General features: G+C 44.6%; 2 protein-coding genes across 2 annotated transcripts; one reads left to right on the top strand and one right to left on the bottom strand.

Annotated features, from left to right (window-relative positions):
• Nucleotides 1-1,782: 1,782 nt before the first annotated feature.
• On the bottom strand, nucleotides 1,783-10,549 carry RNASEH1 (ribonuclease H1). The gene is made up of 8 exons (XM_030036988.2): nucleotides 10,379-10,549; nucleotides 10,161-10,285; nucleotides 9,379-9,573; nucleotides 8,692-8,791; nucleotides 8,142-8,196; nucleotides 6,944-7,028; nucleotides 4,431-4,555; nucleotides 1,783-2,248 (listed from the first exon to the last, which is right to left on the bottom strand). Exons 1-8 carry the CDS (start codon nucleotides 10,486-10,488, stop codon nucleotides 2,162-2,164), a joined length of 882 nt encoding a protein of 293 aa, XP_029892848.1. The 5' UTR covers nucleotides 10,489-10,549; the 3' UTR covers nucleotides 1,783-2,161.
• A 6,643-nt stretch (nucleotides 10,550-17,192) lies between these two features.
• Nucleotides 17,193-24,813, top strand: RPS7 (ribosomal protein S7). The gene is made up of 7 exons (XM_030036987.2): nucleotides 17,193-17,306; nucleotides 17,903-17,984; nucleotides 18,320-18,391; nucleotides 19,947-20,090; nucleotides 22,063-22,127; nucleotides 23,825-23,975; nucleotides 24,698-24,813. The coding sequence occupies exons 2-7, from the start codon at nucleotides 17,910-17,912 to the stop codon at nucleotides 24,773-24,775; spliced, it is 585 nt and encodes a 194-aa protein (XP_029892847.1). The 5' UTR covers nucleotides 17,193-17,306; nucleotides 17,903-17,909; the 3' UTR covers nucleotides 24,776-24,813.
• Nucleotides 24,814-24,838: the final 25 nt, after the last annotated feature.

Raw genomic sequence — 24,838 nt, 5'->3', positions numbered from 1 at the left:
ACTTACCAAAATGTCTTAACCACTATTTCTCAGATTCTTAGAAATGCTACCAGATCCCTTGAATGGATAGTATTCACGTATAAGCACTACTGGTTATCGATTCTGGATAAAATTTAATTGCAAGTCCCACAACATTACAGGTAAGCTGGTCCAATGCTGGTATTGTCCACATTTTCAGAAGGACATACAAATCCAGCCAGAAGTTCAGTGCCTATCCACTGAATGTCTCGGCTGCTAAATGCCAATACCCTCCTCAAGTTTTAGTTCCCTGGAAAGAATGACTCAGACGGCAACATCCTCTCTGGGTCCCTGAGCACCTGTTAAGTCCCATTGACAAGTATTATTTGTTTTCCACCCTTTAATCAGCCTTAATCTTGTAACTTCCCTCTCAGCTTTCTTTTGTCCTGAATTTCCAGAGTAAGAATGATAAACATTGGTATCAAATTAACACAAAACTCTTTCCTATCAGAGTTCCTATTATAAACTACCTATTAGATTCAGGTAGTAAAGTTGCTTAAATTCAGTATTACACTGATGTTATGACTTACCCACCACTATCTACACTTTTTTTTTTTTTTTTCCAAAGCTGCTGCTTCAAAAAATACAGATTTCCATACAGTAAACAGGATCTACATGTTTAACTGGAGAGGTACGATAGGCAGATTATCCGATCCCTCTTCAGTATGTTGTTGGTCACACTGTTCTGCCTCAGCTAGAGATCTGATCGGGGATGATGGAGTGTTTCCCTTCAAGCCAAACTTCTAAAATAAACAGCTAATTCTGTGCATATATACAAAAGAAGCAGAGGGGAAAATCTAACCAGTGCATTACCTTACCCCTAGATGAGCTTTACTGTGCACTTTTGGAGGAGAGAAAACAACTAAAGAAACCTCATTTACCTACCAGCTACTAGCTAGCCAGTTTCCTCATTCTCTCACAATTCATGTGACTCTAAATACGTAAGAGGTCATACTTTGCCTCAGTAAAGATACAACAACACATGAGAACTATTAAGAAATCAACCTTCAGCAGCTCTATCATTCTGTATAGCAATTAACAACTACAAAAAAAAAAAAAAATTCAGTGACTTCTAGCTTAAGCCCTACTATTCAATGGTATGAAGGTACCTTACAAAGAAGTTGACAAAGATAACATACCAAACCCATTTGCTCTTCCCATATAGATGCAGGGAAAATAAAACTATGTTGATTACTGGCAATTACTCTCTTAATTTAAGTGCACATTAGCCATTCCATTAATCTCATCATTGACTGGAAAAAAATGAAGTCAGACAATTCACATCCGGACAATCTGGAAAAACTGAACATCTTCTAGTTCCATTTCAGATAAAAAGGCCAATTATTACCTTTGGGACAACACTAAAGAGGAACTAACAATGCTAATGAGAACCAGCATGCATAAAAAAATTACTTCATGGAAACAGGAAGCCAGAAACAAAGAGCTTGGACATGAAGCAACTAGAGAGAGGAGAACAGTAAAAATTCATTGTTCAAGTTTTCTTGTGACCTGGCTTTTTAGTTTGTTCACGCTACCTTGCAAAATAAGTAACATTATAAAGAAATCGACAGATGCTGTAAATGATGATATTGTGAGGCACAGGCGAGTGTTACAAGCCCATCTGTAGAGCAGTTATTGCTAGTACCAGAATGCCAAAGAACATTAACGGACATCTCCGTGTTAGGTCACTGACCTCTTACCAAACCAACCAACCCCAAAGTCCCCCCACCCCCAACTATTTTGGGCTGTTAATATATACCTCTGTACAAAAAAATTAATTTATTTTACTAAGAGGAAAACACAGAATGCTTAGGATAAAGTTTCAACATTTCTTCTTCAGAAATCTGTCTTTACAGTGAATTCAGAAGTTTACAAGACAGCTAAAAACACTGACTGCAGCCCATCAGTAAAATGAAAAAAAGCAAACACTCTGTATCATCAACTAAATATTGACTTGATTGTAAAACAAATGCTATAGAAGAAGATGCGAGGTTTTTCTCCCCAGAAGTTGGTACATGTTTAACACTTCATGCCAGAAAGAAGTACAGTTCAAAGTTCAACTCTGAAACAATTACAGCAGTTCAAGCTGTCACTGTGATGTTGTCCTTTTCCTCCCACTGCAACAGTCTCTAGTCCCAGTACATCAGGACTTTTGTTTACTAGCTCCTTCTCTTGCCAGTCTATCAGCTTCTTCATTTCCTTGAAAGCCAGCATGACCGGGAATATGCATCTGTTAGGACAAAAGTATAGAAGCGTTAGATATGCAAGAAATCAAGAAAAAAAAAGTACATACACGAAATTTGATCATGCAACACCCTTTCATTCACAGTACAGTAACACCTCCTTAGAGGCCCTCTCCTCACATTTAGTCCTTACGTGTTCTTCCCAGGAACATTCATAGTCTCCCTTCCTCTAGGGAAGTCTTGCCAAATTGTGAGAATCATCTTTATAGGAAGTAATGAGCTGGATAAGGACCACCTAACCTAGCCTTTAAGAAATGCAGACAACAGCTCCGACTCAAAATTCCCACTTTCAGAGAAGAGAGAAAAACCTATCTGCATGCAGTGCTTAAACCAAGTTAATCTTTTCCCAGAAAGCCAGAGACCTCTATGCCACTAACAGCCTCGGTGGTTACACCACTCACTTCGGATACAGAAATGGGGTATGAAAAGAATCTCCCAATTTTCAGATGTCTTAACTATCCATCCTTCAATTAGGAACTGAAAACACTTTCAGCCTTAAGCCCATCCTTGTCAGAAGTAGGGGTGGAGGAGTGCAGGGGAGGAAGGAGAGGAAGAAAATCAAGCTTGCTATTTGACAAGATCAGAGAGGGGACAAGCATGAAGCGTGTGCGACATACTATTAGGTTTACATGGCAAGGTTTTGGTACCAGCTGCGGGGCTGCAGGAATGGCCTCCGTGAGAAGACACCAGGGGCTGCCCCCACATCGGAGAGAGCCAGTTCCCGCCGGCTCCAAAATGGACCCGCTGCAGGACACAGCTGAGCCCAACAGCAAAACCGGTGGCGCCTCTGGGATAACGTATTTAAGAAAAGGTGAAAATGCTGCAGAGCAGCTGGAGACAGGAGTGAGAACATGTGAGAGCAACAGCCCTGCAGACCCCCAGGTCAGTGCAGAAGGAGGGGAGGAGGTGCTCCAGGCGCCGGAGCAGAGATTCCCCTGCAGCCCGTGGGGAAGACCATGGTGAGGCAGGCTGTCCCCCTGCAGCCCAGGGAGGTCCACGGGGGAGCAGATATCTACCTGCAGCCCGGGGAAGACCCCGCACTGGAGCGGGCAGATTACCAAAATAAAGTGTATGCATACATTGCTCCTCCTGAAATAAAAATCTTCCCAAGGTTAAGAAATTCAGGTGTAAGAAGTGTGCATAAAGAACAGTATTTTTTTCATTACATTAAATACTCTAAGGACAGCTGAACTTCGGTCTTAGTTTTAAACTTTTACACTTCCTTCTCCTCAATAGACAATAGGAGTAGTTATATAAAAATCTAGTCAGCCTTTAAACTGGAGTTGCCAACTATGGAACACAGAACACCATGAACGGAAGAATATCTGCAATAGATTTCCCATAGAAAAAGTGCACGTTAAAGATCTACGTCATCCTGTTTTCTACTGAGTAAAGAGAGAAGCCCAATAAATATGCCATTAGCAGCCACAAAGTCAATGGTACAGAGTTTTACTTCTAGAATCAGTAGCCTTATGCCACAAGTAGAATAAAATTTAGGAGGACGAGAGGGAAGATATCCCCTACAATGTTTAGCACTGATGCTAGAGGTTACAGAAAAATATATTTTACCAGGAATACCTGCACAGAAGTTGTTTTACTTCTTTACTGGAGAGTGAAACAATTTAAAACTTAAGAATGGGTATTTTAAAGACGCTTCTGTGCCCAGTTTTCTTAGAAAAACCACAGTTAAGGTACAGTTAGTTTATTTGGGGGTTACACTCTCTTAGTTTTCCCAGTTTAAAGACAATCATGTGACTGAGTAACACCAAGGAACCAGCATCTTAGGAGTTCTGAAAAGCAAATCCAGAAACTCAGCTATGACTCAAAAAGTCACAGTTACGTTTTAAGCTTAGATTTCCAGGAACAGAAATTTTATCTACTAACAGTGCTAACAAACTAAAAATAATTATTGCAGGCATTTTCTAAGTAGTAACAAGAGACAGAAAACAAATATGAACATGCATTTTAATAAATGAAATACTGGTTCCAAGAGCCTCAGTTATGCTGCTTATTGGCTTTAAATAAAACAAGCAGCTTCACTGTATTTATGGTTTTACTTATGGATGTACAATATTATGCTCTATAAAATTCTCAGTTATGGTCATACTTTTAAGTTTTTACAAGAAGCATGTTTAAGATGTCATTAAGAATAAGAAATGAGGTGCTTACCCACTGAATTTCTATGCCTTTTGATAGATTATCAAGTCTTTCAAAATCTTCTTTATTTATTACACTTCCTCCTGAACTTGTTCTCCAGCCATTTGTTTTCCAGTTGTCAACCCAGCTCGTAATACCTATGCAAACGAAGCATTACTGTAAAAATGCTATTAAAGAAGCCAACAAGGATAAGACGGAGCAAACAGCCTTTTAACAAGACGTTAACGCCGCACAAAGTCTCAGGCAAAGACACCGGACATAGGAGATATTCTTGTTTGGTTCTCCACTACTGTCTTTCAGGATCCTATTTTTCCATTATTACTTGTATTACCTGACCATATTTTCCCAAACAGATATTTAACTTAAAGACTACAATCTTATATATGCATTACACATAAAATTACGACATGAACTTCAATAAACTGAAGCTAAGGATTTGCTTGATGGTACAGTAAGCTAGAACAAATCTACCACTTTGTTTTGAGAAACTGAGGAGATACACATGCATAGAGGAAAAACAGCCAGCCAGCTGCCTCATGGCTTCTGCACACTGAACAGAATCCTTCAGAGAAGAACCACAAAAGCAGATTTCTACAGAACAAGATTTAACATTCTGGCCATTCCTTGCTGGCCAGAAAATTTACTGTATTACTTCTTAAATAAGGATTTTTTTTTTTTTTCTCCTCTTTTTTTAATACCTTGCTAGTCTTGACAATGTAAGACATCCTTACTGCTTTCATGACAAACAGACCCGAACCAAACAGAGAATCACCAATCTTGCACACAAAAACTCCTAAAAAAACCAAACCAAACCACACCACATCCGTTTGTACTTAACTGCAAGTCTCCTCCTCTGGTATTTTAAAAAATAACTCCTAGACACATTTACAAAATAACTTTGGCTAAACAAGAGTGGAACCTGCACCTCAGTGACCCAAAATGCAAGAGCAAACTGCAAGGAAGAACAGAGAGACTAGGACATTGCACCTAAGTATGAAGGAGGAAAAGAAGAATCTTTAAGTCTCGTACCCAAGTTTTACAGGAATTTTATCTGACACAGCAACTTTTCCTCCTTCATAGCACCAGTTACACAGACAAGATGGTATACACTTTTCTCTCACAAAGCAAAGAATTGCAAAGATGTTTCTTTGCTCCTTAATGCTTTGAACAACTTGCTTCTTGCAACAAATTATGCACTTGGATTCTATTGATCAGCATGCAACACCCAAGCAATGGAAAATTCCTTTGTCTCTTAACATTCACTGTCCCTTCCTCAACTTACAAGCTAGAATCAGGAGGACAGAGCACAAGTCCTTGACACTTTCTACTTTTGGACAGAACCTCTTTCATGGACATTGAAGCTAACAGCATCTGAAACAAGCAGCAAGTGACAGCTCCAGCAACTCCTTCCTTGACTAGCAGTCACTTGTTCCTACTCAGTAGCTTTCTGTCCTTTCTAGGGTATTGCTACTCAAGGTGACATCAGAGTTTTTCAAGGTAATTTTTGCTTTACTTCTAAGCATGAGCCACCTGAAAAAACTGACACTCTTCTCTTGTACTCCTCTACTTTCAGAAATCGGGCGGGGGGGAGGGCTTCTAGAAAGCAGAATGACTTATTTGGAAGAAAAGTTATACAGAATTCTAACATACCAGCCATTTATTTGCTTTATTATTAACAAGCAATGAAACAGATTATTACCTCCAGCATTACCGCTCAAGTATAGGACATGCTAAGAACATCATATCATGCTAAGAACAAGATACTTACATTCCCCCCATCTCTCTCCCCAAAAAAACAAAGTGTGAAAGTGCAACATTTAATTTTCCATCAAAAAGTTGCAGTAAGTTTTTGTTTAATGAGAAAAACAAAACAAAACTCAAAAGTTATCTAGAAACAGCAAACACATGTACTCCCTTTATAAAAATGTGAAGTACAAAGAAAAAAATACTTATGCAGTTCCAAATTATCACAGGAGTAAAATCTGAAGATCTCGGGGAGAGAGGAAAAAGTTGTATTCAGGAATTGTCTTACTGCCCACTTCATATGGCATTTATAGGGAATAAAATTAAATTTTCCAAATCTTTGGATGACGGTGAAACTTTAAATACATATTCTGAGCACATACCATCTCTGGCTAGTCTTCTAGCGTAGCCTGAAAGCTTGAAAGTGTAGTCTACACGTAAAAAGCAAGGAAACTTGAATGTACTTCACATGTATGTATTAAGACAGCCTCTCCAATCCAAGCAAAACAAACCAAAATACCTACAGGGTTACTACACCAACTTCTGAGCAGATCCTTGACACAGTATACATGAACAACATTTTTTCTAGACTTTGTGTCATAATGAATGCCTTAAGACAAAAATGCTGGTTTTCCCCAAGCAGTCGTGAGTATTGAAATAAGCTATGAATTCTCATCCTTATATCCCTCTCCCCAGGACTCAGTATGTTCTGTGGGCCTTACGTAATGAAACACTGTGCAGTGTGTCTTTAAGAATCAGGAAAACTAAAATAATTAACTTACCATTAATAGTGAACTTGCTATCAGTGTAGATAATTAGTTTCTTGATGTTTTGACTCTTTGCTTGCTCTATTGCTTTGCAGGCTGCCTTAAGAACATTTCAATAGAATCACAGTTCAGAACATGATTTTGAACACATGCAATTAAAATACCAGCAAAGTACTTGATGCTAACACCGAACTACAAATATTACAGTAATCTCTCCATCAGTGAGTATCAACATGCTTTAGAGCAGAGGTTCTCAAAATTATGCATGCAGACGACCACTTAATGAATCAGGCAAACAGGGAGCTGCTTAAGTTTCACTGGCAAAAAACCCCAAAACCTTCAGTAGAGTTGAACATCAGAATGAGTAGCTCTCTGCCCAATCTTCTACCAAAGCCTCTATCAACTGCACACCAGGTTTTAGGCCTTTTCTGCACAACTTTGAGGAGGAAGGATTCATACCAGTTCCAATAGTCTGGAACCCCTAAAAGGGTTTTATTAGGGTTTTTTGGTGCTATGCAACGTAATAAGAGCAAGAAGTGGCTGGGTCTGGATGTAAAGCTGAAAATCTCTTTAGTGACAAGTTTCACCTCTGGCACACCACCATCACCTCTGCTTGTCCCTCACTAAAATGAGGCCTCTGTGGTATTTAAGCAGATCAATTCCCCATTTCGGTTCATCTCCAAACACACAGTGCAGGATAGCAGCGTAACAGAATTAAGAAGTGAGGAGGGAAGACTAAATCTGCTGTTGCCAATGGAAGTTTACTGCAGAAGTAACAGAATTTACTCCTGAGAGCGTAGAATTGTTTATGTATCTAAGGAATACGATACTCTGATCCTATCACAGTAAGGAGCCAATTGTCCTTTTAACCGCTACTCAGCAGCCCTCACTCCAAGGTCTGAGATACATGCATTAAAAATGCAAAGGATACTCTACAGATTTGAGAACCAGGCTTTCCTAAAACAAGGCTGTTTTAAATAGCTGTGCTTGGCCTGATGATATTTGGGAATTCTCAAGGTGAATTACCTTGTTCAAAACCAATAGAGATCAATAAAACTTGAAGAGAACGATTTGTTTTAAGTCATAACTCCTGATATTTTGTGTACTTCCCTCACAGCTCCGTAACTGGTTTCTGAAGGCCAGAGTTGAAATAGTCATGAGCGTGCTACTGCAGTCTAACAGGCAGAAGCATTTTATGACATTTACTACTTACATGTATTTCTGCTCTTTGATTAGTCTGCCGTCCAGGAAGTCTTTCACTGGTATTTCTGTGTCCATGGAATGAATAGTAGATTAGTTACCCCAAATATTCAGAATGGTGTATAATGACTACACATTAGAAAAATAAATACAAGAGAGCTACCTTTCTTTTTATAAAGGAGGATGAATAGATATTCTAGCTCTAACTTCCGCCTGCATAGTGCAACCTGCATATACGGACCTGCCAACAATATGCGATTACATTTGTTGTCTTCTGTGTACACCTACACCTATTTTAAAACTTTCTGCATTACTTGAATTATAGCTTCAGCCCTTAAAAAATATTATTTCCAGTTGATTTCCTCCACATTCTTACCTCCCAGAGAAGCTGATTCCTCTTTTCCCCTCAGTAACTCACTAGTCTCATAGTACTGTCATTATGAGTCTCAACAGCAGGGTTTCACATTCAAAGGAGGCTGATATTGTAAATCACACAAAGCAAACAGTAATATACTAAAATAAAATAAAAATAAAAATAAAAAAGAATCCATCCAGCTACTTACAAAGGATGGCCTGGTCCCCAGTAGACACCTATTCCAGCACGAGCCCTATTACGTCCATTACCCGAGCAACAACCATCTGTGTAAACGACTGCAAAGTCACCTACAAAAGAATTACCAAAAGCAGAAGTTCAAGCACTCCTTCAAGGATTTAGACTCTTTAAGCAAAAAGAAATGTCTGCCAGCAGATTAATTCCCAAAACTTCCCTCCCCAGACAGCCCTTCAAAAAGTTAACTACAGAAGCCATGTAAATTAGTAATGCAGAACAAACGTCCCACTGCAGCTTCACACCCTCGCTGGAGTCAAATTAGTCAGCCTCAAGAAGCACCTTTGCCCCAAGTTCCATATTTTCACTACAGTTCCTGTCTTCTTCAGTCAACTTTAAAACTTCTCAGCTACATCTGTATATTTAAATATAGTCTGTGATTCAGACACACATAAAATCGCACCTATAACAATCAGATTAAGCAATACGTTGACACCAGTTAAAGCCAATTAAAATTATACTGAAAGACAATGTGAACAAATATATCATGGCTCACATATCCATTTTAAAACAAAACAACGTTATGCTGGGCCTGATGCTGCCGTGCACAAACCTCCCTAAAAGCTTTCTAATAATTACACTTGTTACTTATGAAAGAGTGCAAAGAACTGAAAAGAATTACAGGAATAATGAAAGACCTCACCCATATATGAAAATTTATCTTGACTGACTGTAGGCACTGAGTATACTTCATCGTGTTTTACACGCTTTGCAATCTGTTCTTCATTTGTAGACTGTTCATACGGCCTTTTGCACGTATTGCAACACGAGATGTTTATTTCTGGTCCCTCTCTCTGGCTACCATTTTCCTGTGTTACAGCCAGAGGACTGTATGCCCCTTCCAAGAAGAAATGGGAAAAAAAAAAAAAAAGAGAAAGAGTTCAACTACATACAAGAGCAAGTTTTATTTGAAATGACTGCTTCTAGAAACAACCGCTGTTATCACCTGTTAGCAACGCTAGTCTGTTAACCGACACCATCCCAAGCTACTACACAAAAATTATGACACACCAGTCATTCCTGATCCTAGGTCAAGCTGAAGAGGAGACACGCACGTAACGGCCCTTAAAAGGGACACGGAACAAGCAGTGCTCCCCAGGCACTACAGAAATACTGTCGTCGCACCGACACACCCACCCACCGCCGCACTCACCACCGGGGCATTCCGCCCGTGACAAGACGTCCACCGGAGGATGAGCAGAAGCCGCTACCCGCGTTCGGCCAGAAGCCGCACTGTCGGCACCGACGCCACGCAGAAGGCAAGCGGGCTGTGCCGGTCCTCAGCGCGGCTCGGCTCAGCGCGGCCTGCCCGCCTGCCTGCCTCCCTCCCGCCCGCCCCGCTTCCCCGGCGGGCCGCCCTGCCCGCCCGCCCTGCCTCCCGCCCGGGCGGCGAGGCGGGCGGCGCGGGGAGGACGAGCGGCATACCTGCCGGCTCGGGCTGCTGCCGCTCCGGCAGGCCGGCGCGCACGAAGGCCCAGGCGTCCTTCTCGGCGGCGAACTTCTTGAAGCTGGCGGAGGGGAACTTGTTCACCTGCTCCTGACATTCCGTCCTGCAACACAGGCGGCGGGGGGGGGGTGAGGCCGGCCCGAGGCGGAGGCGGCCCGGCGGCGGCTCCCCCCGCCGCCCCGACCGCGGCCCTTACCAGGTGCGGTAGACGCCCGTCCGCCGGCCCTTGCGCACCGCGTAGAACATGCCGTCGCCCTTGGAGACAAAACACGAGTGACTGAGCACCGCCACGAGCCACCGCAACATGGCGCGCCCCCGCCCCGCGGCCCACCCCCGGACACCGCGCCGCCCCCCGCCCCGCCGCCGCCGCTCGGCCGCCGACACCCCCCCCCCCCGCCCTGCGCATGCGTGGCGGGCGAACGGCAGGGAGCGCGCGACGAGGGCTTCCCTACGAGCCGCGAGAGAGGCCAAAATCCCTGGGAAAGCCCAGGGCCTGGCGGGTTCTCGTTGCTTTGGTGCCGGCCTCCCGCCGCCCCGCTCGTAATACTTGTATTGTAAAAGCCATCTAAATCGGCTTTTGGGGTTTTTCTGGTTTTTGGGGGCACGAGATGTATGAGGTCACGGCAGCGCACGCGAACTCCTCATTCTGCGAGCCCCGGTGACTAGAAGGCGAGTGAAACCTCGCAGGTGCCTCAGCTGAAGCCGTCCCCCGCCAGCCCCAGGAACGGCCCCGGCCCCGTGGTCGGCCCCGGCGGCCTCGCCGTCCCGAACGAGTCATTGAAAGGGACGAGCGAACGTCCCCCGCAACCTGCCGCTCGCTCCCCGCTTCCCCTTCTGGGCTCCGCGAGCACCCCAGGAGGGGTTGTCACGGCCAGGTGGCGGGGGCCTCGACGTATTTAGTACGTCCAAAAATCGAGAGCTGAAGAAGGTCATTAAAGGGGTCCTCATCCTGCTATTTAAATCAGGGGCTCCCAGTAAGCGTGTTCCAGCTGAGCCCCGTTCGGTGACGGCCTCTGAAGTAAGGAGGATCACCTTGTCCAAGCAGGTTAACGTTCAAACTGTTGCCAGCTGCAACCTGCTGTCACATACCCTGGTATCGGGAGCGTCATGTACGTGGAGACCAAAGGCGGGAGGTCTGGGTAAGTGCCGAATTCGGTGCCTCGGCTGAGCTCCTGACGAGATCAAAGTATAGAAGATGGGGGCAGAGGTACGACCGCCTCCAGAAACAGCCCAGCGCATATATGCTGCTGCGTTTTCAGCTGCTGGACTTCCCCCGTACCTCTAGTACGGACATATTGTGACAAAGCCAATCTCAAGATGCCAGAGCCGTAGGGCGCTGTGTTCAGATTTACAAGGGTGTCCTAGTAAAATGCCAAGAATGCAAAACAATGACGTTAATTTTGCCTGCCATTGCAAAAACAGCAAATGGGTTCAACGTTACTGTGTGTATCAGTTGGGTGACATCTCTCTCTCAAAAAAACCTAAAACAACAAACAAAGAGCTTATGCATTTGACAGGCCTGGGTGGAATACAGAAAAAATTTGGCCAGGGTTGTAGCAGAATATAATTACTGCATTTTTCTTGCTTCTTCCAACATATTCATGAGACTTCATATTACTCTTGCTTACAAAATGCTTACGTCTGATTTTCTCAGATCAAGATTATTTACATTAATTATCTCTGTATAGGTTTCCACTGAGACTCTCAGGCTTTTCACTCCTTCCTGCCTGGGATATTTTTATTTCATTGCTCTTGGTTAGCTTTTCTTTTAATTATGGTTTTCTACAGCAGATGGATTTCTTATTCCTTACAGGTTTACACATGTATATTACTCGTAGTCTTCTTTGGGCAACGCATACTAAAGGAGCAATGAGCAGTAAGTGATGGGGAAAGAAAAGACCTTCTGTTACACTCATTAATTCTCTGGTTGAACAGATTCATACATCCGATTTACATGCAAGGACTGAACAGTAACTCTCCTGCTGTCATGACCAACATGCAGAGCTCAGATTCAAACCGAAAGAGAAAAAAAAAGATTTTTGAAGTCCACCGAGTAGCATATGCATTACTTTCATTGCTTTTTCTCCCACTTGGTAAAACTGAGGCTGCATGTGATCAGCCAGCCCTACTGCTGCACCTCCATTGCTGATTTTTCCTTGCTGTTGTGCTGCAATGGCAGGAGAGATGGATCCCTTTCCTCATGTGACAGATTGCATTTTTACTACTGTGGCATTTAGCACCGCTAGGCTAAGCAATACCTGTGCTTGCTTCATGGTACTTGCTCTCTGGTTGCTGTAGCACTGGTGGATTTGTGGGTTTTTTTAGCCAGCCCAGGGCAGAGAGGACATTTCAGGCTCTGTAGCTCACAGTTTTGTGAAGTGAGTGTGAAGACTCACCAAGAAGTGAAACATTTAGTCCCCACCTGCAAAGCTGAAGGGTCCAGTCACAAAAGCTCTCCTCATCTGAATACAGAATAATGTAAATATATATGTGGATAGGACTTTGAGTGGCTTTCATAAATGATTTAGCACTTGTAGTCAATGCCACAGTTATACACAGTAACCCTGTGTAGCCACCATAGAATAAGCTGATCCAGTATACAAATCTAGCCAATTTTTGCCAAATCAAAGCTTGCACGAGCGCTTGTGCTACCACAGCTGAGGTATTGGGAATGAGCAGCTAAGGGAAAAGAGAGGAGAGCAAGCCCCCCTGTTTTGGTGGAAACATGGTGGCACCATGTTGAATGAGAGTGGTCATTGAGCCATGGCCTGATACCAAGCGTTCCTCTCAACCCATTGCACTATAAATTTAGCCGTGTTTCACTGCCCCCCTTATTCAGCTTATAAGGGGTCCTGTGTTCCCCCCCCAACTAGAAGCAAAACTTGTTTATTAATTTATTGACATACTTTCTTGGCAGCCGTTTCTGTGTTTATAACAGAGAGTCTGCAGAAAAAAATAGGACTTAATATATGTATACAAAAAATACACTCATCAATTAAGTAATGGCATGTGTCTGTAGGACATTTTTACTTAAGCTCACTGTAAATGTTAGCTGATTACTTTGTCCCACGTTAATGCATGTAATGTACACATTAGCTAAGCATTTTAATCTTCTTTGATAAATATTTTAGCTTGAAACATGTTTAACCATAATGTGGTGTATGGGGTTTGCGTGGCAAGGTTTTGGTAGCAAGGGAGGCTACAGGGGTGGATTCTGTGAGAAGCTGCTAGAAGCTTCCCCTATGTCCGACAGAGCCAATACCAGCCGGCTCCAAGACGGACCCACTGCTGGCCAAGGCCGAGCCCATCAGCAACGGTGGTAGTGCCTCTGGGATAATGTATTTAAGAAGGGGGGAAAAAACCTGCGCAACAGCAGCCGGAGAGAGGAGGGAGAATATGTGAGAGAAACAGCCCTGCAGACCCCCAGGTCAGTGCAGAAGGAGGGGAGGAGGTGCTCCAGGCGCCGGAGCAGAGATTCCCCTGCAGCCCGTGGGGAAGACCATGGTGAGGCAGGCTGTCCCCCTGCAGCCCAGGGAGGTCCACGGGGGAGCAGATCTCCACCTGCAGCCCGGGGAGGACCCCACGCCGGAGCAGGGGGATGCCCGAAGGAGGTTGTGAACCTGTGGGAAGCCCGCGCTGGAGCAGGCTCCTGGCAGGACCTGTGGCCCTGTGGAGAGAGGAGCCCACACTGGAGCAGGTTTTCTGGCACGACTTGTGACCCCGCAGGGGACCCACGCTGGAGCAGTCTGTGCCTGAAGGACTGCACCCAATGGAAGGGACCCTCACTGGAGTAGTTCATGAAGAACTGCAGCCCATGGGAAGGACCCACGTTGGAGAAATTCGTGGAGGACTGTCTCCCGTGGGAGGGACCCCGCGGTGGAGCAGGGGATGAGTGAGGAGTCCTCCCCCTGAGGAGGAAGGAGCGGCAGAGACAACATGTGAGGAACTGACCCCAACCCCCATTCCCTGTCCCCCTGCAGTGCTGGGGGCGAAGAAAATCGGGTGTGAAGTTAAGCCTGGGAAGAAGGGAGGGGTGGGGGGAAAGTGTTTTTAAGATTTCGTTTTATTTCTCACTATCCTACTCTGATTTGATTGGTAATAAATTAAACTAATTTCCCCAAGTCTGTTTTGCCCTTTACAGTAATTGGTGAGTGATCTCTCCCTGTCCTTATCTCAACTCACAAGCCTTTTGTTGTATTTTCTCTCCCCTGTCCACCTGAGGAGGGGGAGTGATAGAGCGGCTTTGGTGGGCACCTTTGTGGGTTCCCTACATAAGCTTTTAAAGCAAAAGTTGATGTGACCTGAATCAAGTGTTTCCTATATAAAACTGAGCTTTTAGGTAGGTAGGTCACTAGGTAGTCACTTTATCTAGCATACCCTGCAAGTGTAAGTTATATTGCCATCTCATTACCTTGATTAAAAACATAAGACAGGAAGAGGAGGTGTTTTATCTTCCTTCTCAGAATTGAGATCTTGCGTAACAAAAAACTTGCTGTACTTCAGTGTAGAACTATGTGTCAGTGAAGCTGCAAAGTAGTAATCCCCTAGCATCATTGCAATCTTCAGTCGACCCTTAGAGAAACAGCCTACCCATGAGCTTTGAAACTTTGGTATGGTTGTACAAGCCTCTTTCAGAGAAGTGAACTAGGAATAGACTCAGTTTTGCTTCCAATTCTAGAGTTAACTATGATCCTGACAAGTCTTGCCTTCTGTCTGTTTCTTCCACTTATTATATTAAATCATGTTATTCATAGCATCATGAGACCTTGTCCTATTTCTGTTGGAATACTTTTGTAACACACCTGACTAATTTATTCTTTCCACTTCTTCACCCTGCCCATTCTGCGTCTGCATGGCATTAAGAACTTTATTAATTATATTACTTTGTAATGACATGACTTCTTTTAAAGATCACATGTCCACAGTGATTCTTGAAAACCTGTCAGCTGCTTTGGATACCATGCCTTATCGACTGGGTAAAGCCCATGTAGATCTCGACATTCTGCATCCTTCCCCTAATGCACAGTCAGTGTCAGAAAGGAAACATCTCTCTACACCTTCTCTCATGTAGCATCCTGGTCTATTCAGTAGCACTAATAGCATGGAGATGGGAAGCTGTAGATAGTCACATTGCACCTTTATTTCTTCATTAGCGCTCTGAACAGTCCAGTTTTGATCCATCTGCACACCACCTATTCTTTTTCCTTCTCGTAAAGGATTTCACAGTATAAACTGAATGCGGACTACTGGACTGCTGAGACAATTACTTGTTATCTTTCTTTTTTTAGTCTTCAATCAGATACTTTTCACTGTTGTTTAGATAATTTTAAATCTATCAATACTAATCCTGGATGTCAGTATGAGCTGGGCAGTTTTTCCCATTCATTGAATTCATGCAAAGAAGGAAGAGTGACTTGGGAGAAAACTGAGCAATCTGCTTTTCTGGCTATCATAAATTTAGTAAAAAGCCCACAAATGCTAGAAAACATGACGGGCTGCCTTCTGCAGGTGGTAAGGTTGTTTAATTTGGGGGTGGTGGTGTCCTTGTCAGTTTTTTGTTTACAACAGGCACTTATTACTCCACTACTGGATTTTTTTTAAATAACAGACTTTACACACACCATTACATAGTAATAGTGAATGTGGTATTACAAGCTAAAGTTGGCTGCTCTTAGGGTAATTCAGGGCATCTGAGCACAGAACCAGTGCTCTGAAGCGCACTCCTGTGTCTAACCTCTCCGGACAGTGTGTGCCAAGAGCTGCACACCTGCCTCTGAGTGGCACTTTCCCTGGAGCAGGGAACCTGTCTAAATTAGCCACCAGGGAAACGTCAAGGTGGAGATTTTTTGTCAGGGCAGGGTTTTAGCTCCACTTTAGATGTACAGCCGGGTGCTTTCACCTGAATCAACATGCAAGTCACTTCCTTTGAAACTAGAGTACGGCTTGTTCTTTTTATCAGCGTGCAGCTGAAGTGTTAACAGTGCCTTCTTTGTTAGATAATAACACAATATATAATAAAAATCCCTTCCAGTGATGAGAGAATACGCGGAGCCCAGGACTTCTATATCTTGAGTTAGTACCTGAACACAGCCGAAGACTCGTGTGTTATTTCTAGTCTAATGACAGTTTACTAACTCTGATCGCTGACAGCAGAACTCTTGGAAGCAACCGAGAGGTCATGTTTATAGAGGCACACAAAACGAAGCCCAGGCACAGACCTGAGCTGGCACGCGATTGCCCGTCCTCTCTGGTTGTCAGCGCGCTGAAACCTGGCGCGGTTTTGGCCTCGTCTCTCTGGCACAATGCCTTGCCGCAGGTCAGGGGTGACTGTGCCAAGACCGCTCCAGCAGGTCTCTTCTACCTTGACAGGGCTGAACATCGCAGATGAACTCTCGGCCCGCTAAATTAACAACGTGGGGAGAAGCAGCAGAGAGGGGAGGAAAAAGGCCATCCACTATCCGACTGTTTTTAAAGCTGGTGGCTGATGCTGTTTTCCACAGCACTTGAGGTGGGTGAGGGAGCTCCGCAAGAGAGCGGCAGACACACGGTTCCTCTACGGGCCCTGCCACGGCTGGAGCGAACCGAGCCGCGCCGGGCTGCCAGGGCCGAGATCCTGGTGACTATTTACAGACGCAGCATTTTGACACCAGAGGCCGAGCACTTCAGCCGCTGAGGGGAGCGGCCGGGAGCCGCTGAGGCGAGCGGGGGCCACGGGGAAGCACGTGGCGGCGAAGGTTTGGCATAACAACGAGGGGCAGAGCGGAGCTGCCGCCTCTTTCTCCTCATCCGCACCCTGCCGCAGAGGGAGGGAGGGAGAGAGGCGGGAAGGCAGCCCGCGTCCCGCCCCGCCGCCGCCGCCGCGCATGCGCTAACCCCCGGCTTCTGCCCCCGCCCCGCGGCTGGCGGTGACCTCATCCGCGGGCGCCGCGCCAGCACTCTCAGCGCCCGCGCGGGCTTCGCTCTGGCGGAAGCGGCCGCGGGGCGGCGGCGCGGGCGGGCAGCGCTTCCGCCCTTCTTCCCGGTTCGGCTTCACCCCTGTGTGGGCGGGGCGAGCGCCTTCGCGGCCCGCGATCTGAACCGCGCTCGCGAGAGCTCTCCCTTTTCCTAGGCCGGCGCGGAGAGAGGTGGGTGCCCGGGCCCGGCGCGGGCCGCGGCGGCGGCGCCGCCTTTCCCCCCCCCCGCCGCCGCCGCAATACGGAGCCGAGCGCCGAGCGGCGCTCCCCGCCGCCGTCCCGGGGCGGGGATGCCCCCGATTACCCCCTGCCCGCGGCCCGATGGTCGCCGGGGCGCCCGGTGCTGGCGGAGAGGAGCCGAGCCGAGCCGGCGGGGCTTTCCTCCGCCCTCCCCCGGCGGCGCCCCGAGGGGAGGCCGCTGCGGCGGGGCGGCGGGCCGCCGGGAGGGAGGAGGGGGCCGGGGCCGGGCGGGGAGCCCCCCTTGAGCCGGGAAGGGCTGCCCGCCCGGCGGCACGTGGGGCTCCGTGAGCGGCCGGGCAGCCTCCCCGCCGCCCCGGGGGCCTCGCCGCCGCCCCAGCCGGGGCGCCGAGGGGGTCAGGCCCCTCGCTCCCCGGGACGGCTTCCCCGCCTTGCGGTGGGCACCCCCCGGGGCTCTCCCTGGCTTCGCTTTGAAGCGTGCGGCTGCGTAGCCGGACTGCAGAGCCTTGCCGTGTCTGCAGCAGAAGGCACGTTCCTGGTGACAACTCGGGTGTTCTTTTGCGTTGCAGAAAGGCCATGTTCAGCTCTAGCGCGAAGATTGTGAAGCCTAATGGCGAGAAGCCGGATGAGTTCGAGTCTGGTATATCTCAGGTACGTGTCTTTTCCTTCTGGCGTTTGGTAGCCGGCTGCAAGTTACGGAGACGGTGTTGCAACGGTGGTCTAGAGCTTAAACTTCGAGAGTGATGCTGTCTAAACGTGTACTTTTTCCGAGTTTTACTTGGGAACTGGGGCAGTCGGCCTGTGTTCCCACCAACTGAACTTGTTGCGTCTGTCAGTGTGACTTATAGGAAGTTAAATCTTTGACATTGTCTGTGGTAGAAGGTGTAGAGCTGCTCTCTGGCACTGTGGATAGACTTTGGTCTCAAGGGTTCTTTGGAATTGAACCGTATGTAATGGATTATTCTTATTAAACTTCACTTTTCTAGGCTCTGCTGGAGTTGGAAATGAACTCTGACTTAAAGGCTCAGCTGCGGGAGTTGAACATCACAGCAGCTAAGGTAGGCTAGACCTTCTCCACAAAGAATTGCTTGGTGACTCGCTCTGTTTGATTTATGTGAATGTTAATGTAGTGGGTGAATGGTGTCTTTAGCTGCTTCTTATGGCCTGTGGTTGCTTTACCATATGCTGTTGTGGTTTATCTCCTGATATTTGCTGTTAACACGTAGGATTTTGTAATAGTTGCGTCTTTAGGAACTGCTCTGAAAAGTCATTGTAAAAAACTCAAGTAGCGGTTTGGTGTTTTAAAAATTATAGTTCTGCTGTCTGCAAACTGGGCTTCAGGTCTGAAACTGGCTTTTTTTGTGGATATTGGCTGGCAATGTAGGCATTGCGGAATCTTTGTCAGGCATGTAAACTGGAATACTCTTTTTGTAAAATCAGTTTGTTGTAAAGCCTCTTTTATGTACAAAGTAATAGATGAGAGGTGGATCGAGGTAATAGACTGACTTGATCACACAGGTTAGCCTCTTTGTAAATTTTAGTTTCCATTTATAAAGTCAACTGAAACCTTGAGGAAGAAAAAAATTAGTGTTAGAATTTGTCAGCCTTGGAGACTGGATGGAACTTCTGAAGCTGGTTGCTGCAACCAAAAACTTAAGTAGGTTGCTTTTCGGTTCTTGCCCAGGCCCACCAATACAGACACAGATGCTTGACTGCTTAGAGTTAAGTTGAAGAGTCTGGGAATGCAGAAGTCGGCTTGGTATATGAGTTCAAGGGCCTTCAGAAGAACTGCTTCGCTGCTGAAGTACAGCAATGTGTACTGTCCTCAATGAGGAGGTTTTTAAAATGTCTTTGTTGTTTACTTAGCTACTTGGTTTTATTTGTGAGAAATCTCCTTTGAATTTTGAGTTAGCTCATGTGGGAATGTAGCTGGTAAAAAATTCAGCTTTCCGTTCTGTTGAGGATGTCTCTGCAGTTAGGTTTATGGGAGAAGCGCCTTGTAAGCCGATGCAAACTTCTTTGGTTTTGATCAACTGTTGGAGAAGCAAACTGGGGAAAGAGTAGTCCACGTTGGTGTGATGTAAACCTGCTGGCATTTGCAGGGGAAGAAAATGTTTTGTTTGAGTAGTGATGCAGGCCTTGGCAAGTAGTGGACAGAAGATGATTTGCATGAAGTAGTAGCTCGAAAATAAGAGACTTATTACTGTAAACTTTGTCTAGAGTCTGCATTAGAGGCAAATAATTTTTGAAAGTTTGTATCAGCATGTAGGTACCACTGCAGATGTGATGATAAGCGTTCAGTATAGTTAGGATTCTAGCATCTGAGTCCCATCCTGCAGAAAGAATGGGCATTGCTATTCAGAGGATGTCACTCTGAAAGCAGTGGTGGGATTTATCGCCCAATCACTTCTTTACAGCAAAACAAGTGCTCTGACAGAGGATTTTCTGTTTAATGCTTGCTCTTAAATACATTAAAACAGGTACTGCTCTCTGCTCTTTTTTCCCCCCAAAGTTCTAAGCAAGACTATCAAATATCTGTGTTCAGAGGATTCATGATCAAAGCAACCATTGCTTCTTGACCTCTAGATAATGTTTACTTTCTACTTGTTTCAGGAAATTGAAGTGGGTGGTGGCAGAAAAGCCATCATTATCTTCGTACCAGTTCCTCAGCTGAAATCCTTCCAGAAGATTCAGGTGCGGCTAGTTCGTGAGCTGGAGAAGAAATTCAGTGGAAAGCATGTGGTGTTCATTGCTCAGGTATAATACTTAGAATTGTAAAAATGTTGATTTGAAGGGATCCCTGGAGGTCATTAGTCCAGCCTCACGCATGAAGTGGGACTATTGCCAACATTAGATCAGGTCAGCCATGGTTTTGTCTATCTGGGTCTTGGAAACATCCAAGGATGCAGGTTCCACAGCCTCTCTGGATAATCTGTTCCAGTGCTGCACTACCCTTCTTGTCTTGCCCATTCAAGGTAACAATTAACACGTATTTTTGTACTAGCAGGAAATGTAATGAATGTCCTTCTGTGGATGTAAGCTAAAATGATTTCAGCTAGCAGCCAAGGCTATGTAAATATGGTGAGATGCAAGGCTTTTTGGCGGATGATATGACTTTCTTGTTCTGGTCTCTTTTACTCCTCCAGAAGTTTGAGAAGCAAAGCTTGAAAGTAAAAGGGAGCAAATATTAATATTGGAGCACAAGTCTTATGAGGAGCATCTGAGGGAGCTGGGGCTATTTAGTCTGGAGAAGAGGAGGCTGAGGGGAGACCTTATCACTCTCTACAACTACCTGAAGGGGGGTTGTAGTGAAGTGGGTGCTGGTCTCTTCTGTCAGGTGGCTGGAGATAGGATGAGAGGAAATGGCCTCAAGTTGCGGCAAGGGAGATTTAGGTTGAATATTAGGAAAAATTTCTTTACTGAGAGGGGTTGTCAAATGTTGGCATAGGCTGCCCAGGGAAGTGGTTGAGTCGCCATCCCTGGAGGTATTCAAAAAGAGTGTAGATGAGGTGCTCCATAACATGGTTTAGTGAGCATGGATGATGGTTGGACTCAATGATCTTGAAGGTCTTTTCCAACCTAAATGATTCTATACTACACTTATATAATCTAAGCACTTAACATTCAAGTTAATAGGAGAGGAAGAAAAAATCTGACTCAAGTTCTGAATTTATGGAAGGAGCTAAGCTGTGAAAAGGTGGTAGAGGGCTTTCTGGGCAGTACTAAGGGGTGGACAAAATCTGGAGATCTGTCTGCAGAGTGGACAGTTAATTGTTACACTGAAGCTCTTTTTAGCAAAAATTTTTCGTAGCGTAACTTTAAGAGCCAGAGCACCTTACCCTGAATCTTTATGTGGCCAAGAAGACTTCTTTTAATGAAGTGCCTCTGGCTCACTTTAAGTGCTTGAGAATTCCCTGTCAGTTTCGTAATCCATATTTTAGAAGGGAATGTGTGCAGTTCTGCTGTAGGTGAAATGTTGCTTTTGAATATGATGTGACCCAGTTTGGATTATAGTAACCTGATCTCGAATACAGTCATGGAGAAGCTGTGATATGTTGGTAGAAAATACTGCAGGTGGCTATAACTGTATCTAAAACTTGATGTTTTAAAACATCTACCCTTGCAGATAAGGAAGTAGAAAATAAGTTTTACTCATCCCAACTGGTATATATACCTTTAGGTGCTGGTTTTGGAACAGATTACAAAGCCAGGGTTTGATCTGCATTGTGTTATACATCTTACTATTCAAACTAGCATTTTGATCTCAGAAGTCACCTAGCTGTCTGTGGCACTGAGATAGCTTACTACTCTGCTTTGCACCGGAGGCTCACTCTAACAAATTGTAAAATTCTTTGAGATTTCTGTTCAGATTGCTGATACAACATGGTAAACTACCTTGGTTATATTCATAGTGGAGGGGGGGATGGAATACAAATCTTTTATTTCAGTGCACTGAATACAGGATCGGTAGATGAGAAATAAAGCATTACCAGTACTTCAGCTTCTGTGAGTAATATCAGATTCTAATGCTAGTGTAGCTTTGGGCATACCTAAGTCTCCCTTTTTGGTGTTTCATGCATCTGTTTCTAGTGGGGGAAAAAAAAAATGCATGTGTTGTGGTGTTTGGGGGGGGGGGGGGGAAGGTTGTTGGTTTGGTTTTTTTTTTAGTTGATTGTAAACACTAGATACTGAGAAATGCCTTTTTTTTCTTTTTTTTTTGCCTTAACAGAGAAGGATTCTGCCCAAGCCAACAAGAAAAAGCCGCACAAAAAACAAGCAAAAGCGTCCCAGGAGGTAAGTAAATAATATTGATTCAGTAGGACAGTCTTCTTTTGTAACTTGGTAGTTTAGTCAAGCAATGTTTAGTTGAGTTTTTGAGAAGTCATTCAAGTGATTGGTTAGTCTTGCCCTTTCTGTTACTGTTTGAAATAGTATCTGCCATTTGACTGCTAAAGAGTGCAGTAAAAAGCTTGTCTTTGGGCACTGTGTTGCATTTCTTAGAACTCCAACTGTATTTCCAGCTACAGCTGTAGACAATTTTCAGCTAGCAGTACTGGCTTAAGAAACTCCAACCTGCTGTCTCTGTTACCACAGTGTGCTGACATAAATTATTTTTTTTTAAGCTGTAGGAAGAGCCACATCCACATCACGTGTTAGACTGTACAGAAGGCAGGGCTGGCACACTGAAGGGATGCAATGAGGGAGAGAGTGGCTGAGGAGGGGTGTTGGTATGAGTAGTCCCTCTGGGTATGAATTCAACAGCAGTAGTATAGTCATTTGTGTTAAATGGCCTTCCCACTCTAGTTTCTTTATTGCTAGACATGCAACACTACTGTGTCTATGTGATGTCAATATGTTTGCTATACTGTTCTCTATCTTACTATATCATTATGTAGTCCCTGTCCTAAAAAGTTTGTCCTCTTTATGACATGTGGCATGTTCCTGTAAGTTCTACCAGCCCCAGTATTATACCTGTGTCATGTCTGTTACTGTATTTTGAAATCTTTAGGCATGGATTTTAAAAGTGCTGTTTCCTAGTACTCCTCTAGCTGCAGTCCTGCCTTTGGAGGACTCTGTTATATTAAAGCTAGTATTGCACAGTGGCAGAGAAGATGGCATCTGTGTATGTGATTAGCATGCTGCCACTTTCAGTGTGAGGGAAAGGAGAGTGTGCAGGACCATCCCTTTCTCAGCCTGAGACTAGATCAGGCTAGTGTTGTAAAACTGATATGTATATTGTGAAGCATAGAAATGTGATTGATGTTTGTCTCCCTTAGCTATCCCAATCTTTGCAAGTTTGACATGCTCCTGTAGACACAGGGCTTAGTTACTACTGATACTGCCTTGAAGCTGCACGTAGGGAAGCTGGAAATCTTACTAGTCATCTAGACTCATACAGAAAATAACCTGGATTAATTTTTCTCATTCTGGCTCACTTCTGGACAGTTAAAGAACACAAATGTAGACATCAGTCAGTCTTCTAAGCATGGACTAAACTTGCCACCTAGACTTTTCCTGTAATACATTGGTGTTCTAAACCACTTGGGTTGAGGCAGATGCAGAAACCAGTGTTTTCAAAACTGGGTCTCTTACGAACATGTTCTGTGTACTTGGAGATACTTGCACACTTAAACTCTTCCAGTGAGCGTCTCTGGCACAATTGCAGATGGGACAACTTGGTTCTGATTTAAATAAAATACTCCTTAAATGTGTAGAAACAAAGGAATGTTTCAGGGCTGTTGCTGCAAAGCAACATGATCTAAAAGGTCAGAAACCTGGCTACTGACATTTTCCCCTCAATGGAGTCATTAGGTTCCTACACTCAGTGTAGAATTTAGCTGTTATTTTTGCATGGCCTGTGAAAAAGTGTGGTGTTGTCACACTGCAGCATTAAAAAACACACACCACTGAATTTTCAGCTAAAGCATGCTTGGCAAACTGGAAAATTTGGCAAGAGGACGTGTTTTAATGATACAAATGTGGCATTTCAGCCGTACGCTTACTGCAGTGCACGATGCCATTCTTGAAGACCTGGTCTTCCCAAGTGAAATTGTGGGCAAGAGAATCCGTGTAAAACTGGACGGTAGCAGACTCATAAAAGTCCATTTGGATAAAGCACAACAGAACAATGTTGAACACAAGGTAAACAAAAAACTTTTACTTTCTTGTGCAGGATAGGGTGGCATTCTGCCATAGCTAAGAGGCTGCTTATGTGATGTAGCAAAAGACTGCCTTTTGGCTTGTAGCAATGGAGATGCTTCTGTTTATATTTGGAGTAAGATACTGAAGATGAGGCAAGACAGTTTTGAATTAAAGCTCTAGTTCGACTTGCCCAAACCCCTGGATTGTAAAGTAGCAATATTGGTTCCCTCATGGGAATAGGCAGTGTTTTGTTGGGTTTTTTTTTTTGTTGTTGTTGTTTTGGTGGGGGTTGGCTTTTTTGTTTGTTTGGTTTGGTTTTGTGCTGGCTTTTTTGGTTTTTATTTTTGTTTTGGTTTGGAGTTTTGTTCTTTTTTTTTTTTTTTAAGTGAAGCACTTAGTTTTGACCTTAAACAGATGGGCTAGGTACAGCCTGAAGTTCCCCATCACTTTGCTTAGTTTTTTTCTGTGGGGACATGTTTAGGCCACCTCAGCTCTCTGGGTCTCCTGTGGTTGCAAATCTAAAGAGATTCCAAATATTCTCCAGAAAACATGTCTTTTGTGTAAATGCTTAGCTGCCTTAATCTAGAAGAAAATAATCAGCCTCAGAATTCACTTCAGAGTGAACACGTGGTGGGAAATAGTGTAGTACCTAAAGTATGTTAACATAGATTTTACTTCCTTACACAGCATGTATAAACAAGATGGCTTGTTTGTCTTCACAGGTGGAAACATTTTCTGGTGTCTACAAGAAGCTCACAGGCAAAGATGTGGTGTTCGAATTTCCAGAATTCCAGCTGTAAAGTGCAAAAAATGGCTGAATAAACAACTGTTCATATAACAGAGTAATTTCATTTAAATTTTGA

This window comes from Aquila chrysaetos, chromosome 15, assembly GCF_900496995.4.
Source record: "Aquila chrysaetos chrysaetos chromosome 15, bAquChr1.4, whole genome shotgun sequence".
Taxonomy (NCBI): Eukaryota; Metazoa; Chordata; class Aves; order Accipitriformes; family Accipitridae; genus Aquila; species Aquila chrysaetos.
The sequence above is the reverse complement of the archived record's forward strand: the minus strand, read 5'-3'. Positions and strand labels throughout refer to the sequence as shown.